The sequence below is a fragment of the Genypterus blacodes genome, unplaced genomic scaffold (genome assembly GCF_046128005.1).
Source record: "Genypterus blacodes isolate CSIRO-AG114 ecotype Tasmania unplaced genomic scaffold, CSIRO-AGI_Gbla_v1 ptg000239l_1, whole genome shotgun sequence".
Classification (NCBI taxonomy): Eukaryota; Metazoa; Chordata; class Actinopteri; order Ophidiiformes; family Ophidiidae; genus Genypterus; species Genypterus blacodes.
The window spans coordinates 295,001-312,500 of record NW_027467037.1 but is presented as its reverse complement, the minus strand read 5'-3'; the positions used below and the strand labels follow the sequence as shown (position 1 = coordinate 312,500).

General features: G+C 50.1%; 1 protein-coding gene across 10 annotated transcripts in view; it reads left to right on the top strand.

Annotated features, from left to right (window-relative positions):
* Positions 1-17,500, top strand: part of celf4 (CUGBP, Elav-like family member 4) — a 73,826-nt gene that overhangs the window by 52,657 nt on the left and 3,669 nt on the right. For 3 of the 10 annotated variants that reach the window (XM_076171014.1, XM_076171011.1, XM_076171010.1), the window contains 9 exons: positions 8,160-8,212; positions 10,788-10,798; positions 11,338-11,352; positions 11,807-11,932; positions 14,069-14,148; positions 14,286-14,433; positions 14,564-14,701; positions 15,390-15,542; positions 17,125-17,190. In XM_076171014.1, the coding sequence (XP_076027129.1) occupies positions 8,160-8,212; positions 10,788-10,798; positions 11,338-11,352; positions 11,807-11,932; positions 14,069-14,148; positions 14,286-14,433; positions 14,564-14,701; positions 15,390-15,542; positions 17,125-17,190 (790 nt within the window). Of the gene's footprint in view, positions 1-8,159; positions 8,213-10,787; positions 10,799-11,337; positions 11,353-11,803; positions 11,933-14,068; positions 14,149-14,285; positions 14,434-14,562; positions 14,702-15,389; positions 15,543-16,269; positions 16,381-17,124; positions 17,191-17,500 lie in introns of those variants that run through there. The other 7 variants (XM_076171018.1, XM_076171009.1, XM_076171008.1 and 4 more) reach the window with 6 other exon arrangements.

Here is a 17,500-nt window from a genome sequence, read left to right as displayed (position 1 = left end):
CCACTTTATTAGGTACGTCTAATAAATGAATGGTAATTATGGTGGACATAGTTAGTTATGCCGTTAAAAGCATTTCCCCCCAAGACGCCATAAAACCTCAAAACCTGCATTTCTGTGTGTATATGACTTTTATAATCTGACTCATGGACCTGGAAAAGCTCCACATAGTAACTGGACTCATATCTCCTCTTTATGAGACGAGGAGACATTCATCAATAATCAATAATGTCTGAGCTGTTCTGGATCCAGATTCGGCTGATCCAGATCCAGGAGGGAGTGAGTGTTTGGGTGTGAAGGCTGCTGCGCCATCGTCCTCAATCTCTGCTACCAATCGGTGATGTTTGAGTGTAGACGCAGCACAAACAGTCTGAGTGGTTGTCTATGGTGGAATAACTGTCTTATCAGTCAGTATCTTTAAATCTCTTTTTTTTTTCTCAATTTTTCATGTTCCCAGCAAATGAGTGAGAATTCTTTACAATCCCTTTATGTGAGGTTTGGCTTTTGTATTTTAGCATTTTGCTCCATTTGCGATGCACTGAGTGTCCAGTTTATTAGGTACATCTGTATAAAACCATCCCTCACTGTAAACACCTGTGTGAGGAGGATCAGGTTACACTCCTGTTGACGTTGTGTGTGTGTGTGCGCGTGCGTGCGTGCGTGTGTGTGTGTGTTTTATTTAACACTGCACTGTACAGGTGTGAAGCTGTTTCTAATCATTTGTCCAACACAATCCTGTACACAAAGGGGCAGAATATTGGAGAAACCTCTCAGTTGGTCAGTAACCTGATCTGACTTCATTAGACTGCAGCAGGAGTTTGAATCTCCACCGTTCTGTTTCTGTTCATCCAATCATCTCAGGGTTCAACAGAATGTTTGCCACACGGCCGATGTCTCCTGCCATCGCCACGGAAACCTAGTTAAGCTTACTCGTGGCCGGCTAACTAGGTTAGTCCAGCAGAAATCTAGGTTGGTAAACCGGATTAACTCGTGGTTCCTTAACGTGCTCACTGAAACCTGGTTTCCTGTTTCTCAAACCAGGTTAGTAGTGAATGTGAGGGACCGAAGCGTGTGTGAACCACTGAATATCAATGACAGCTAACATTGTCAGCTTGTAGAGTTTACGGCACAAGTGTTGTATTGGATTGTTCAGGTGTATCTAATCAAGCGGCTGCAGACCGGATCAGTAAATATTGAAAAACGAGGGCCGGCGTCTCCTTGACCATAATGCACTGCAGCCATGTTGCTGCTCCACCAGCCGAGCTCCAAGCTGCGGCGTAACGGCCAGAGAAAGCACAAGTCTGAGCCAATTCATAATTCATCCAGACGCCCGTTTGTTCCGTATTTGTTTTGCTCCCTGAATGCAGCACGGAGCTACATCCCAGGAAGTTCCCACTAAGAGAGGAAATTCTCTTCTCATCCTTGATCTGACATGAAACAGATTGGCAATCGCTGTTTGTGGCGATGAGAAGGGATAAAGGAAAAGAGAAAGGAAACAAACTGCAATGTTGGCCTCTCACACACACACACACACACTCACACAGAGACACACACACACACACACACTGATCTCTCAGCAGAGAGGTTCGGTCATTTGTCAGGATGAAACTTTGGGGCGAGAAGGAAAAACAGCCATTGAAGTGTGTAGAGATCTCACAGGGCGTCTGGGCTGGAGGGGTGTGTGAGGCTGAAGGGGGAGGAGCTCACCTGGAACGCCGTGTGATAAATCCCTGCTCCAATCTATAGTTTCTATATGGCTGAAGCAGAGCAAAGCGAAGGATGTCAGAAAATGGTGTTATTGGGCGTTTAGACTCCAGTCTGCTCATTCTGCTGATCCATCAGTGGTGTGAGGAAGCTGCTGAACACGAAAACACGACCAGCAATAACCTGCTGTAGCTGAGCGCACACACAGACACACACACACACACACACACACACACACACACACACACACTCAGGGAACGTTTAGGTCGGAAAACTGTAAAGCTGTCCTACGCAAACGCTCGCCGCATGGGAACAGCTCTTTATCCTTCCCAACTAAAATGTGGTTTGTCTGTGGGCGTGCGTCCTGCGGGCTGCAGAAACTCTAAACAGGTTAACAATGAGCTGCAGCCATGACACGGCGAAGAACACGGATGTTACAGTGAAGAAGACGTGGGATAAATGTTATTCTATGTTCTCGTCCCAAGTCCTGCCCAATGTCAAGACGCAGAACTTTGGCTTTCAAATCCCAAATGAGTCCTAGTGAGCTCTAAACTAGCTTTAATGCCACATATTTGATTGATTATTGATTTAATTTACAGTTAAACTATATCATCTGATGACAATACACACAGGGATGACTTTTGCAAACAGTATCACGAGTTAAAGTCTCCAGTCCCAGGTCTGTGGTGATGGTGTCCAGTCTGTCAGATCTATTTGTGCGACTGGAGCCAAGGGGTCGAGTTCAAACGGGACGATTTTAGTGAATCTGATGGTCAAAGAGCCGATTTGCTGTCTGAGTTCAGCAGCTCGGTCGGCTGGCGGCTCATTTGTTACCTGGCCGGGTCGTGCTGCTGAGAGAGAGAGAGGGAGAGAGAGAGAGAGAGAGAGAGAGAGAGAGAGAGAGAGAGAGAGAGAGAGAGAGAGAGAAAGAGAGAGTCTGAGAGTGAAGCCAGGCGGCACCGTCTGACTGACTGATTCCCCTCCTGACGAACATCCAGAGCACTGTGGGAAATATAACTTTCCTCCTGGCACACAAGCTGATTCCGCCGGCATTAGTCACTCCGCGTTACGGCAGTTTGTCCTCTCCCTGCTGTCCGCGGCGGTAACGGCGGCGCCGCAGAGTGACAGGTTGCTTTGGTTGACAGATGTCACGGAATGCTTCTGCCAGTGTTTTCCAGAGGTGACAAAAGCTCCGGGAATTTAAATTGGAGGTGGAAGGGCATTCAAGGAAAAATGTGAGGAATATTCCAGGGATTCATAATAATCCCCCGCTTCAGATCAGATCAATCATCTTAACGTCGGGGTTGACAGCTCGCACGCTTCCTGTGTGTTTCTTTCATCTCATCTCACCGCCGAGGCCCCGGCTGCTCAGAAGCACCTCAGGGTTAGAACCATATTTGTTCTGCTAATGTTTCCACTGGCATGTTTCCATCCCAGGATGACTGTTGTGCCTGCAGAGTAGCTTTGGAGGGAGAAGGTCCGGCTACGGCTCCGGCTCTAGTGCCAGTGCTTCAGTTAGCAGGAGGAACGTAAGGCCGCCTGCTTCAGCTGTCAGCCCAGAGGTGTGAGCTGACGTACACTGACAAGAAAGAGAAAGTGTGTGTGTGTGTGTGTGTGTGTGTGTGTGTGTGTGTGTGTGTGTGTGTGTGTGTGTGTGTGTGTGTGTGTGTGTGTGTGTGTGTGTGTGTGTGTAATCAGTCCGGCCCTGAGAGAGAAATTCTGCGTTTACACTCTCTGCGTATTTCTGCTTCTTCTTCTTCTACTGAGCTCATCCTGGCAGTCAGCATCACATGTAATACCCTAAAACGTTTTGCGTCCCTCAGTGGGCAAACCAGGTGAAGGAGAAGAGGGTCAAGCAACCTGGAAGTCCCCTCAATCATCAGATTTTTGTATTTTCGGATGTTTTATAGAGATCTTTTATATCTTTGACGCAACGAAACCTTTTGATGAAAATCTCAGCATTCATCTCCGGAAGAGAACGGAACAGCAGGAACACAACCAAAACACTTTGGCATTGAAATGGGACGGAGGGCGTGCGAGCGAGCGAGCGAGAGAGAAAGTGAGGCACTCAGCTGCAGAATGTAAAATAAAGCCCAGAGTCTTGACAGCAGGGTGAGGATGTGATGAAAGCAGCCTCCCTTTGCTTCCCTGAGAGAGTCTCATGGACTGCTTTCTCACTGTGATAATGAAATGACCTGCCCTGCTCCTCTCTCTCCCTCCCTCCCTCCCTCCCTCTCTCTCTCTCTCTCTCTCCTGAGCCTCGTAAAGCTTTCAATATTGTGTTTTGTTCGCAGATTGCGACACAGGAGTGAACGCCAGCTGCGGCGCGCTCATATCTGTTTTAGCTGCACGTGTCGTTTGGCGCCCGTGCCGCTCTGGAGGCTGCCGCTCTGCACCGTCTCCAGCAGCTCGTGATAAGCCGGATTATTCGTAGCACTTTTGACGTAACAAGGTACAATACAGAAATCCTGCGGCTAGAAAATCCCATACAGTTGTCATTGTAACATTGTTTCTGTAACTTCATTCCTGCGGTTTGTACACTCGCTGAAATCAATACAGTAAGCAGCGGCGGCGGCGGCTTCTGACTCAGATCAAGGACTCCAGTTTTGTGCCATTTCAAGGTGGAATCCAATATAGCAAAGCCTCGCCTCACGCCGCTTCCAGCTAATCTCAGGACGCCGCATTGAGAGGAATGACTCAACAGTTTGGAACAGAGCTGCTGAATGCATGTAGTCCCTCTGCTTCTAGTTAGCGGGGAATCTATGGCAGCACTGAGGCAGAGCGCTGTCATTGAGTTACATAATCAACAGAGGAGCCTGGCAAGGGTGTGTGTGTGTGTGTGTGTGTGTGTGTGTGTGTAGCCGCAGTTCTTTTTAAAGCTGTCGATCATGTGGTACACCAAGGCCACTCTAACACAAGGCTGCTGAGGTGGACTTTCAGCAACAATAGAGCTCAGCCCGCGTGCGCCTGTCAGCTCCTGTGTGTGTGTGTGTGTGTGTGTGTGTGTGTGTGTGTGTGTGTTTGTGTGTGTGTACTTGCACTTTTTAAAGGCATAGGTGTGGAGGAGAAGGCCACTACTTTTACAAGGCTGAGGAGAGCGAGAGCGCTCCACTAACAAGGTATTAAGTGTGTGTGTGTGTGTGCGTGTGTGTGCGTGTGTGTGTGTGTGTGTACTAAAGGACGAGCCAATCTGCCGCACGTGTTGACTCACAAGGATGCGTTTATGGATTTATTTTATGTGTCACGATCCACGGATGCTTGGATGCAAAGCCTACATATTTGTAATTCTGCCTGCACTGTGTGTGTGTGTGTGTGTGTGTGTGTGTGTGTGTGTGTGTGTGTGTGTGTGTGTGTGTGTGTGACTGTGTTAGTGTGTGTGTAGTAATGTAGTAATGCAGGCTTACTCTCTTCTGCCCATTTGTGCGTGTGTGTGTGTGTGTGTGTGTGTGTGTGCTTGGATAGTAGGGAGAGTGTGTGTTTGCTGTGTGTGCTCCTCCAGTCTGCATAGTTGCTCAATGCTGCCCTCTAGTTTGCTGGCGCGTCCCTGCAGGCGTCCTGTGGGAGCGATCCTCGGTACTCAGCGTCTGGGTTTAACTGCTGCTCTGGGATTGGCTGTCCGGCGGGCCGGTGCTAACTTACCCCGGTTATGAGCAGGACCATAAAACTGACCTTGAAGCCGTTTACGAGCTGGGGATAATGGCGGAGGGATAATTACGGATTTGGAGGCGATTACGGCCGCAGATTTTTGTCTTTTCGCTCAACCGTCCAGGAGAGACGTTGGGATTCAGCGATTGACTACGGAATCGAGAATAACGATCTTATGATGGATTTGCTGGCGTCCGGTCGGAGACGAAGCTATTCACCTTTTTAAATCTATACATGTGATCGGTAGATTCATTCTAACGGCAGAACCAACAAACAACGCCACCAATCTAGAAGTAATGAACCAATCTAAGGGAAATTAGACCTTTAATGGCAGTAGAATGAAGAAGAGGTTCACCTGTACATCCACAAATGCTTTAAGATCAAATGAAGAAGAGGAGGACGGCCCCAGTGCACAGTCAGCTCACACAGCTCCTCGGTTTCTGCTGTAATTATCTCCTCTTTACATCATTTGTGCAGTGTCACAATCATCCGGCGATAAGATCAGGGAGGAATTAGCAAACAGAGCAGCGACACAGAGCTGATACGGAGGCGTCTGTGTCTCTATGATGAGACCGAGACGCTCTCCTGACCGACTGGAGCGACGTCTCTCTGCGCTCCCCATCCTGACCGTGAGATCGCTGAGATCATCCGGGGCGCAGAGTGAGAGTGGAGATCAGGATCGTTAGACGACGTCCTGCGCGTTCGGAAGCAGGCGGAGGTGGAACGCAATTAGGTCAGATTGAGGCCAGAGCATTTGTATGGGTCACGGTAACGGCGCTCATATGTATGCAGGATTACGGCCCCCCGGGGAGCGCAGGGCCGACCTTGTCCCGTACGCTGATCTATGTCCTCGTCTCCCCCTACGTCCTCTCTCTGTCTCTCCTCTCCTCTTTCCTCCCCCTCTACCTTTTTTTTTTTTTTTTACTACATTTCTCTTTTCAACACTCCCTGTTTCCTCTTCTCACCTCTTTTCACTCTTCGTCTCAGTTTCTCGACCTCCTGTACTTCTTCTCTACAGGAGCAGAGAACGGGGTGCAATGTCTTCTTTGTTTTTCCAGAGATAACAAGATTAAAAAGGAAGCATTTTGTTTGTCCCCTCTCAGCTTCCGTCCTCCTTTTCACCTCCTCCTCCTCTTCACCTCCTCCTCCTCTTCACCTCCTCCTTCTCCTCCCCTGCGTCTTTTAATTTTTACTCGTTTATAACTTCCTCTCTCTTCTCCCCGTTTCCTTTATCCCCCCCTGTTCTTTTTCCAGTCTGATAAATAATGCATTGCTGCACATTAAAAACATTAGTGGGGTTCTTCTTGGCTGTCAAAGGGAGAAGGGAGGGAGAAGGGAGGGAGGGGGGCTGACTCCATTTTAAGTAAGCCTTATAAAGTGCGATGTGATTTAATAGCAGCGGCGGAAAAATGTGAGGAAGGAGGTGAAGGTCCGAGTATTAATTGTGTTTGCGTGGTGACATGGCGTCCCCGCAGCCAAAAGGTTTCGCCTTTATTGAATTGAATGGTGTGAAAGCTCGCAGATTCATTAAGATGATGACTGTATCAGCAAACTCAACGGGAGGAAAAACATTTAATGACATTTAACAAAACACTTATGCTGCATCACACAAAACCTTGACCTTTCCCTCCTCCTCCTCCTCCTCCTCCTCCTCGCATCCGCCTCTCTCGCCATCGCTTTACATCACCCCCCCCCCCCCCTGCACCTCCTCCCCTCTCCCCCCTCCCCCCTCCCTTCCTCCTGGCAGCGTGGCGATTGGCATTATTAAAAATTGATTGGCGGCGAGCGTTTAGCAGGGTGGCGAGGCGGAGAGGGAAGCTTTGACAGGCAGGAGTGAAATGAAAGGAGGCCTCAGCGGACAGACACGCCGGGGAAAGGTCTCAGTGGGGGACGGATAGCAGTGTGTGTGTGTACGTGTGTGTGTGTGTGGGGTGGTTGGTGTACAAAGCTGGCAAGGCTAACAGAAGACTTTACATAATAGTCTCGTGATCACTAATAATATAAATATTATTAGAAAAAACTCACAATTGAGGAGGTTTTTGAATGATTCACAAAAAGTTGGAAGCAGATTTTGCTTTTTGACATTTATCTGTGTGGGCAACATTTTAAGAGTCACTGGTGCACTGTGCTGCCTGCGTTGTGTCTTTAAAGCACGCAGCAGCTGATCCTTATGTGCTGCAGCCACTCTCATCCTCAGTGACAACACGCTACATGCTGTTCAAACGCCCCATCACCTGGCACACATGGTGAAGACGGTGGGATTTAGACCCATAAACTCAGTTCTGTGTTCTGTAACGTGTGGATTGTTGTCATGGTTATGCTGATGTAGTTATGTTCTCCTGTTCTCCTGTTTGTGATCCTGCTTCCCTTGTTCTTTATATTTTTAACTATTAACACGTGTAGGTTTATGTGTGCATCCACAGCAGTGCACCTGTATGTTCACACACACACACAAACACAAACAGATAGAACACACACTCTCTCTCTTCCACTCTCTCTGGCTCTGCTGACCCAGAAACGTCGCTCTATCATCCCTCCATCCCTCTATCCCCCGTTCCAAACCTTCTCCTGCCTTTCATCTCAGATCAAATGATATCCCCCCCCCCACACACACACACACACACACACACACACCCCTCCTCCCCCGGTGGCTGTGACTGCTGCAGCTTTGGAGATTCAATACAATTTACAGGCAATTTGGCTGAGTGATTTGGCTTTTGAGTTTTTTCCCTCCATGTGGCCTCATGAGTGGATGATGCTCACTCTTTGTCTCTCTCTCTCCTCCCTCCCCCCTTTGTGTCTCCTTCACACAGATGAACAGACCGATCCAGGTGAAGCCAGCAGACAGTGAGAGTCGAGGAGGTACGCTTTTCTTTCCTTCTTTCCTTACTTTCCTTTCCTTTTGCTCGCCTGCTTCCCCGTCCTTTGTTCTCGCAGTCCGAGCTCGCTGCCTGTGCGTATCAGCCTCACCATTATCTGTCCCGTTAGACTGCGTCCCGAGCGCTGACGCGGGCTGACAGCTCGGCCTGGCCGGACCCTCCAGCGCTCAGAACACATTATGTAAACAGCTCTCTGCCTCGGCGGCGGCGGCCTGGCCGGCTCAGCCTCCAGCTCCTTTTCCAGAGTTTCATCATATGCGGCGGCGCGTGCACACGCATGCACAATTCATGTACACACAAACATGCAGTCTTGTTGTGCTTGAGGGGAAACAAGTTGCTTATTTTGGTCAAAGAGCAGCAACGTCTGAGCCAAAATACACTTGGACTCATCACAACATAGCAGTCAGAGGGCAAACCTCCACCAAGGCCAAACAGCTCCCACTAACTCACCATACAAACTGCATCTCTGTGAACGTTTGACTCTTATTATCTGACTGGTTGACCTTGAAACCCTCTTCATAGAAACGTAGCAGCAGTAGCTTTGGAGATCTGAATGTAAATCGATAATCAATAATGTCTGATCTGTTCTGGATGGAGCTCTGAAGCTGCTGGAGACCCATTCAGACTTTGTTTGTCCTTTTGAATCCGCTCCATCTCAGTTAGATGATGGTGCTAGTTCCATTTGTAGCCCTGCTAGACGCTAGGCTCTGCCTGAAAACATAGAGTTCCTATCTGAAGATGCTTTAGGACCACCAGATCCAGATCCTACTGATCCAGGTCCTACTGATCCAGATCCTGCTGATCCATGTCCGTGTATTGACAGTGGCGACAGCTTAACCCGTATTTTCTACGTCTGGACATCAGTGATTGGACCTGGTGAGAGCAGGTTGATGCAGTTTGCTCAGTTTAGGCTGCAGGTCTTTCAAACTTTTTGTTCTCGTTAATACAAGCAGCCAGCACCGAAGAGAGAGAGAGAGAGAGAGGGGAGGGCAGAGAGAGAGAGAGGCAGAGACAAAAAGGGAGGAAATAGAGCATGCAAGGAGTTGAGGATTGATAAGGCGAGGCAGAGGAGGCACGAGGTGTTCGCCTGTGAAAGAGAAAACTCCTTGAGAGCGAGTGAGAGATGCGGCGACATGCTCTCGTATTTAGTTTGGTGGTTCTCTTAAGTATGATGGATGGAGCCGCAGGGGAGCGTGGGGCCAATGGGGGGGAGGACTTTTACGCCGCGGCCTGATTTGGGGTCTTTCCTCCTCAGACCACTTCTGTCCTCCTCTTCTTCGCCCTTTATGCTTCCTCTTCCTCCACATTTCCGCTCTCTCTCCATCTATTCTGGCTTCTACCCTCCCTTCATTTTCTTTCTGGACTCCATTCGGTCGGTCAGCTTCGTCCCTCGCTCTCCAAACCGCTGTGAAAACAGAAACAAAACCATAGAAAACATTCCTGTAATCATGTGAGATGCTGACGGTGGTTGAAGATCTCTCAGTCCACTGTAAATATTACAGAGGAGATTATTACACACTGTGTGTTTAAGGTGTGTGTGTGCGTGTGCGCGCATGTGTAAGGGAGCTTTATGCCATCATTGAGAGGCTTTCTAGATGTATATTGATTCTGTGTGTGTGTGTATGTGTGTGTGTTTGTGTGTGTGTTAATAGTCCTCTCCCAAAGAAAGATGTAATGTTTATTGGGCTCTTCTCTCTGGGGAACTGTAGAAGCTCCGGACACCAATGAGGTGTGTGTGTGTGTGTGTGTGTGTGGGCGGGCCTGCGTGTGTGTGTGTGTGAAGGTGCGTGTGTGTGTGTGTGTGTGTGTGTGTGTGTGTGTGTGTGTGTGTGTGTGTGTGTCCTCCACGGGAGATGTGCGCTCCACTCTTGTAAACACTGCGGCCCCCCCACAACCAGTGCAAGGCCAGAGCGCAGATTAGTCTTGTTGACTCGGCAAGGACATCCTGTCAGGCGTAGGCAGCCGGGACCGGACACACACTCACCCACACACACACACAAACACACACACTGTAATTTGCAGAGCACATTCTCAGGCAAATACACTGAGGCTCATTAATTTCCTAACGTATACATCCATTTCCACAAAGCACCAGCTCAGATTGTGTATAAGCTAATAACATACGGCCCGGCGTACACACCAACACATCTGCTGCCGCGGTGCGTTCACACACACTCTCGCCGTCTGCTCCACAGTTACACTCACTCACTCTGCCACTCAGTCTTGCTGTCATTTGCTGAGTAATGAAGTGATGCTGCTGAATCTGCCTATAGCCACCAAAGCCCCCGTGTGCAGACTCACAATCTCACTCTACACAAATATACGTCCGCTCATAAATACCACATTTATAAACGACTTGCTTCCATTTGGCTCCTGTTTGGGAAATACTACACGCTTCCTCCTCCCGGCGTTCCGTACGCACCTGTTTCCACACACACACACACACACTCACACACAAACACACACACACGGCTCCTCCTGCACACCTGCTTGTCCGGGTAGACGGACTCGCTCTCCCTTGAGGTTTCTTCTTCAGGGATACGAGAGATAAGAGAGAAAGAGCTCCTGCTGTGGTTGGGAACCGTTGCTATGGTGACACATTGTGGTAAAAAAAACACTTCATTCATAAAGCTTCCTTTAGATTAAGTAGAGCTCCAGTGTCCCGGCCAATGTGTTATACAGAGGGGAGGGGCTAGTGTGTGTGTGTATGTGTGTGTGCGTTGTCTTTGTTATCATCATCGTGTGATTCATCATCTAAACAGGGGAAACGGCACAAACTGGCATTCTGTGATGGTTTTGAAATGTGTCCACAGTTACAAACGGGGATAACGGCTCACAGTTTCACTTTCACTCGTCACCACAGGAGTCCAGGTGACAGGTGGCGCTGGATTTTAAACCCTAACCCCAACTCTTAACTGTTTTAATACACCAGAATTGTATAGAACTCAATAAAATGTTTGTTATGTTTGTTTAAACTGAGCCAGCAGATTTTCTTCACAACTTCAGGACAAATATGAGGTTAGAGCTACAAAGCAGGAAGTAGGGCGGTAATAAGTGGAGTCACGCAGCGGCGGGGAACCAAACGGGCCACGAAAAGATGCTGAACAGACAGAAAAAACGCCATCACGCTCTTATTGAATTCTGTCCATTGATTTCCTTAACTTAGCCTCACTTGGTTTTATAGGCGTGATAATTAAATACGCAAGATGTGTCGCCACACACAGTCTGCCTGCCTCGGGCCAGGCTGACTTTAGCTTTGGGAATCTACCGAGCGTAAAGCCAGCGCGTTTCTGCTCTCAAGTCTCCAGTCGGGTCAAAGGTCAAGTGTACAGCGTGCACGTGTGAGGACGCCCTGAGACCTGAGCGTCGGGCGGTCACGGCGGCCACGGCCTCGTCAATTAATCTGTTCCATCGACTCGTACAGAGACAGAGCGGTGAGGCCTTGGTGGAGGTGTGGCCTCTGGTTGGGCTGTATTGTTTATTATAGCTTGTTTCTCTCTGCGTGGGTTTCCGCCGTGCGTCCCTGCCTGAGGTATCAGTAATGATTCTCTGCATGGACCTGCTCCTTTGCCTTTTAGAAGACAGAAAGCTTTTCGTGGGCATGCTCAACAAGCAGCAGTCAGAAGACGACGTGCGGCGCCTCTTCGAGTCGTTTGGCAGCATCGAGGAGTGCACCATCCTCAGAGGCCCCGACGGGAACAGCAAAGGTGAGTCTGTAGGTGTTTACGACTTTCAGCCGCCAGACTTTTTCACAGGCTAGCGCGCAGGATTGATTTGGCCTTTTCGGGAGTTGGTGACTTTGCAAAGTTCTGCTGAAACCTGCTCCACGTTCAAAGTGCTCTATTTTACTGTGCAATCAATGGAGAAGCGCTTACGTAAGACAACAGCCAGTTGTGTGAGATGCGAGCGGCGAATGCCATCTCGCGGACGCTTCGTCCACGGGGGGGGATGAGAGACGCCAACCGCAACCTCCGTCCAGATGAACCCCGTTAACCTCCAGTTAACCCACATTACTCTGCTGGAGAGCCAAAAACATGAACATCCAACCAAAGTCCAGCCTCCTCATTAAGAGCCGCGCTCGCTTCCATGTCGCGCCAGGAAAAAAATGTCGGCGTAGAGAGGGAACGTTGTCAGCGAGCCACACGAGTCGGGCGCGTGACGCTCCTCGCCGGGGCTTAGCGGCCAATCAATGCGTCCCGATGATAACTAAGCCCGATGACCACGGCGGGGCTTGATCATCCTGATTCCTCCGTGAAGCTCCATTAACGAGGCCTCATCAGGCGGCTCGCTCGCACTAAGTGGGCTCCGGCTCGATAATTACTGGGAACCTGATCATTCAAATTCATCAGCGGGGGCTCGTCGATAGCGAGCGACAGCAGAATGCGGTGGCATTTTAAGCCCCATCAGAGCGTCCCCAAAGTTGTTAATGGTGTCAGAGTGGCATGTTTAGCCCGATTATTGAGCACTGATCAACACCGATGCAGCTCGACTCAGCAAAGAGGGTTTTGTTTACTAAATGCTGTGGAGCAGAAATGCTATAGAAGCTTTAGCCAGAGTGGAAACATTAAGGGAAGTGCTGCTGCTGCTGGCAACCAGCTTCAATGAAGCTGTGAGATATCGTTTCAACAAAACCTCCTGTGTTTACCCCTCACTCACTCTCTCTCCCTCTCTCTCTCTCTCCCTCCCTCTCTCTCCCCCCCTCTCTCTCTTCCTCTCTTACTCTCCCACTCTCTCACCCCGTCTCACTCTCTCTCTCCTTCTCTCTCTCCCTCTCTCCCTCCCTCCCTCTCTCTCCTCCCTCTCTCTCTCTCTCACCCCGTCTCCCTCTCTCTCTCTTTCCCTCTCTCCCCGCCTCTCTCTCTCACTCTATCTCGCTCTCTCTCCCTCCCTCTCTCTCTCCCTCCCTCTCTCTCCCCGCCTCTGTACCTCCTCTCTCTCTCTCTCTCTCTCTCTCTCGCTCTCTCTCCCTCCCTCTCTCTCCCTCCCTCCCTCTCTCTATCTCACTCTCTTTCCCTCCATCTCTCTCTCTCCCTCCCTCCCTCACTCTCTTTCTCTCTCCTCTCTCTCCCCGCCTCTCTACCCCCCCTCTCTCTCTCTCTCCCTCTCTTCCTCTGTCCCTCCCTCTCTCACTCACTCTCTCTCCCTCTCTCTCTCTCTCCCTCCCTCTCTCTCCCCCCCTCTCTCTCTTCCTCTCTTACTCTCCCACTCTCTCACCCCGTCTCACTCTCTCTCTCCTTCTCTCTCTCCCTCTCTCCCTCCCTCCCTCTCTCTCCTCCCTCTCTCTCTCTCTCACCCCGTCTCCCTCTCTCTCTCTTTCCCTCTCTCCCCGCCTCTCTCTCTCACTCTATCTCGCTCTCTCTCCCTCCCTCTCTCTCTCCCTCCCTCTCTCTCCCCGCCTCTGTACCTCCTCTCTCTCTCTCTCTCTCTCTCTCTCGCTCTCTCTCCCTCCCTCTCTCTCCCTCCCTCCCTCTCTCTATCTCACTCTCTTTCCCTCCATCTCTCTCTCTCCCTCCCTCCCTCACTCTCTTTCTCTCTCCTCTCTCTCCCCGCCTCTCTACCCCCCCTCTCTCTCTCTCTCCCTCTCTTCCTCTGTCCCTCCCTCTCTCACTCTCTCTCCCTCCCTCTCTCTCTCTCTCTCTCCCTCTCTCTCCCCGCCTCTCTACCCCCTCTCTCTCTCTCTCCCTCTCTCACTCTCTCCCTCCCTCTCTCACTCTCTCTCTCCCTCCCTCTCTCTCTCACTCTCTCTCCCTCCCTCTCTCTCTCTGTCCCTCCCTCTCTCTCTCCCTCCCACCCTCTCTCACTCTTTCTCTCTCACTCTCTCCCCCTCTCTCTCTCTCACTCAGGCTGTGCGTTTGTAAAATACTCCTCTCACGCTGAAGCTCAGGCAGCCATCAGTGCACTACACGGCAGCCAGACGATGCCTGTGAGTATGCTGCTACTGTGTGTGTGTGTGTGTGTGTGCACATACGTAGTAATTTCTTCAGTGAGGTGAGTCACGTACTGTTTAATCGTTTTCAACGTGCGCTGCCTGTGTATTTGTGTGTGTGGGTGGATGTGCAGGGTGCCTCATCCAGTCTGGTGGTGAAGTTCGCCGACACGGATAAGGAGCGCACAATCCGCCGCATGCAGCAGATGGCCGGTCAGATGGGCATCTTCAACCCCATGGCCCTGCAGTTTGGAGCCTATGGAGCCTACGCTCAGGCAAGATGCCCCACACAGACCGGCCCGAGCCACAGAACCTGGATTAAGAAACACGGAGCAGCATAACAAATGTTCCATTCACATCAGCCTCTCAGACTTCCTTCTCTAAAGTGTAATCTGTCCTCCTGGCCTGTAGGTGCAGCAGCAGGCAGCGTTGATGGCGTCCGTAGGCCAGGGAGGCTACCTCAGTCCAATGGCGGCCTTTGCTGCGGCCCAGATGCAGCACATGGCCACCATCAACGGCCTCCCGGGAGCCCCCCTGACCCCCACGTCAGGTAAACACAAGAACGCTGAAGGGTTCAAAGTTAAGGAGGCGTCACGTTTAGTAGGATAACTGTAATTACAAGTTTTCCTACAAGTGCTCAACCTTATTACATTAGAACAGGTTTTAACCCATTCAGCTGGAATAGAAAGTACTCGTGATGTTTGACTTTAACTCCAACATGATAAAGGACTTCTTCAGAGTGGCAGTGTGAGATATGCATGCATGCATACTAAGTGGTCTTAAAGCTATAATAACCTGTGTGGTTCCTGAATGCGTCTGCTGCGGCGTTACAGGGATTAGTCACACTCGCTAAAGTGGATTTAAGCAGACGTCTGTAATCCTCCACATTTCTACATGGAACCAATGCGGTGGCACAAACTCTCACGACCTCAGACGAGCACATAAGTGATGCCATCAACACAATATGCCCCCGTTCTCCCTCCGTAGCTCTAATATTGGCGTCTAATGGCCGCTGTGTCACACTCGCGTCCATACCGGGCCAAGAAATCAGCCCTGACATTTAGTGTCCTGGCCGACCCACTGGACCGGCCCCTCTGACATTTACACTGTTCCTCCACGGACGCTCAAACTAAAACTACTCGATAATGTCTTTGAGAAAATACAACAGCGAGCTCACCGTTTGTCCCTGTCTCCCCTCTCTGTCTCTCTCTCTCTCCTCGCTCGCCCCGCGGCCGCAGGAGGCAGCACCCCTCCAGGTATCAGCGCCCCCACAGTGACCAGCATCCCCTCCCCCATCAGCGTGAATGGTTTCACTGGAATGCCGCCGCCTCAGGCCAATGGACAGCCGCCTGCTGAGGCCGTGTTTACCAACGGGATCCATCACTACCCAGGTGAGTGTGACTGCCAGGCGGAGGTATGAAAACGCACGTGACGGACGGGACGAGGAGGCCAAGGAGCCGTGGGGTGAATGCATGGCTGAAAAGTGACGAATGAAGGACGTGTTAGAAGGAAACAAAGGATGGAGATGATGAGAAATCCTGCTGTCTTTGAATGCACCACACATGTAAACATGAACAAAATGCACAATTTCTACTATAAAAGGAATCAAAAAATCTGAATGAGTTGAAGATCTCACAAGGTATGAAAGGTTATGAAAGTTCTTTAATTTATAAAATTATTATTATAAGACCCACAACAATTTATTTAAATATTTGGAATCTTATGGATATTTTGAATAAATGTCCTCAGGAATCTGAAGGCTGAAACACGAAGCAGAATAAAGTCAATTAAAATGTTAAGAGACTGGAACAATGTTGGGTCACACAAACACACACACACGCACACACAAATATCATGTTCACCATGCTGAACCAGGATGGGCTTGGATCCAAACACACACACACACACACACACACTGTCTCAGAATCGTGTGCATGTTGCTGGACTGCATGATGTCATGACGTGCGACCGAGCAGACGAGTGTGTGTGTGTGTGTGGCGAGGTGTGTGTGTGAGTCCCCGGGTGTGCGCTGCAGTGTGTTTGCCTGCGTGAAACAAAAGAAGAAAAAGAATCCAAAGCCAACCCTCCTCTCTCTCTCTGCACTCTTTGTCTCCGCAGTGTTGCAGGAGGTGGTTTTTAGGGAGGACTCAGAGAAAAACGGCTTGGGCGTGGCTCCGAGGAGTTGTTTTGGGGTTCAGGGTGGCTGCTTCCTGTCCTCTCTCTCTGAAGGTAGCGCTGACTCCTCCCCCCCCCTCCCCCCTCCCCCCATCCCTCTTCTTCTCTCTCTGGTTGTTGATGCTTCGGTGTATTTCAGTGTTGATGAGCTTTAGCTTAGGGCCGGCTCAGGTTGTGTGTGTGTGTGTGTGTGTCGTGCTTCCTGTATGTGCATGTGCTGGTAGCATCTAAGGTAGTTAGCAGGGTTGACCTTTGACCCCACACAGGGCTGTGTTTGTGTTGTGATGTCACAGGTGTGTGTGTCACTGTCATAAACACTTCATTTATATCAGGTTTAATAGGACGTGTGTGTAACAGGAACAGGTTTAGACCAGCTGTTTCCCCCTTCCTGTGTCGTCAGTGGAGCTGTGCTGTGATGTGTGTGTCTGTGTGTGTGTGTGTGTGTGTGTTGTGTTTTAATTGTCCTTCCTCAGAGTTTAGGTTGTTAAAGCCTTTAAGGGTCATTCTGCTCCTCACGCATGACTCTCAGCTCACAGCAGCCCGGCTCTCTAACTCCTCTGCTTCTTCCTCCTCTGTCGTCTTCATCCCTCCTCCTCCTCCTCCTCCCTCCTCCTCCCTTCTTCCTCTCCATCTACATTCTCCCTTTGTACCTCTTACGCATTCTTCGTCTCATCTCTCTCTCCCTCTCCCTCCACTCGCCCTCCCCCCAACACAATACTACGAACACACACACACACACACACACACACGCCTCCATCTATCCTCGCTCCCCTCCTCTTCTTCCTCTCTCTCTCTCAGCTCAAAGTCCCACAGCAGCCGATCCTCTCCAGCAGGCTTACACAGGAGTCCAGCAGTATGCAGGTCTGTCTGTCACTCTGTGTGTGTGTGTGTGCGTGTGCGTGTGTGGGCGTGTGTGTGTGTGCAGGGACATGACAGAGAGAAAGAACAGAAGAACAATAAAGATCTGCCTCTGTTTGAATTTGAATTTTGATCATGTAACATTAAGCGTGTTGGTCGAGCTACATCAATTTATTCTCTCTCTCGCTCTCTGCTGTGTGTGTGTGTGTGTGTGCAACATGTAGACTCTATTGTCTGTTATCTGATCGATTGCCTGCCGTGCCTCTGCATATATCAGATTGTGGGTATTTGTGTTTGTGTGCGCTCGAGCGTGTGT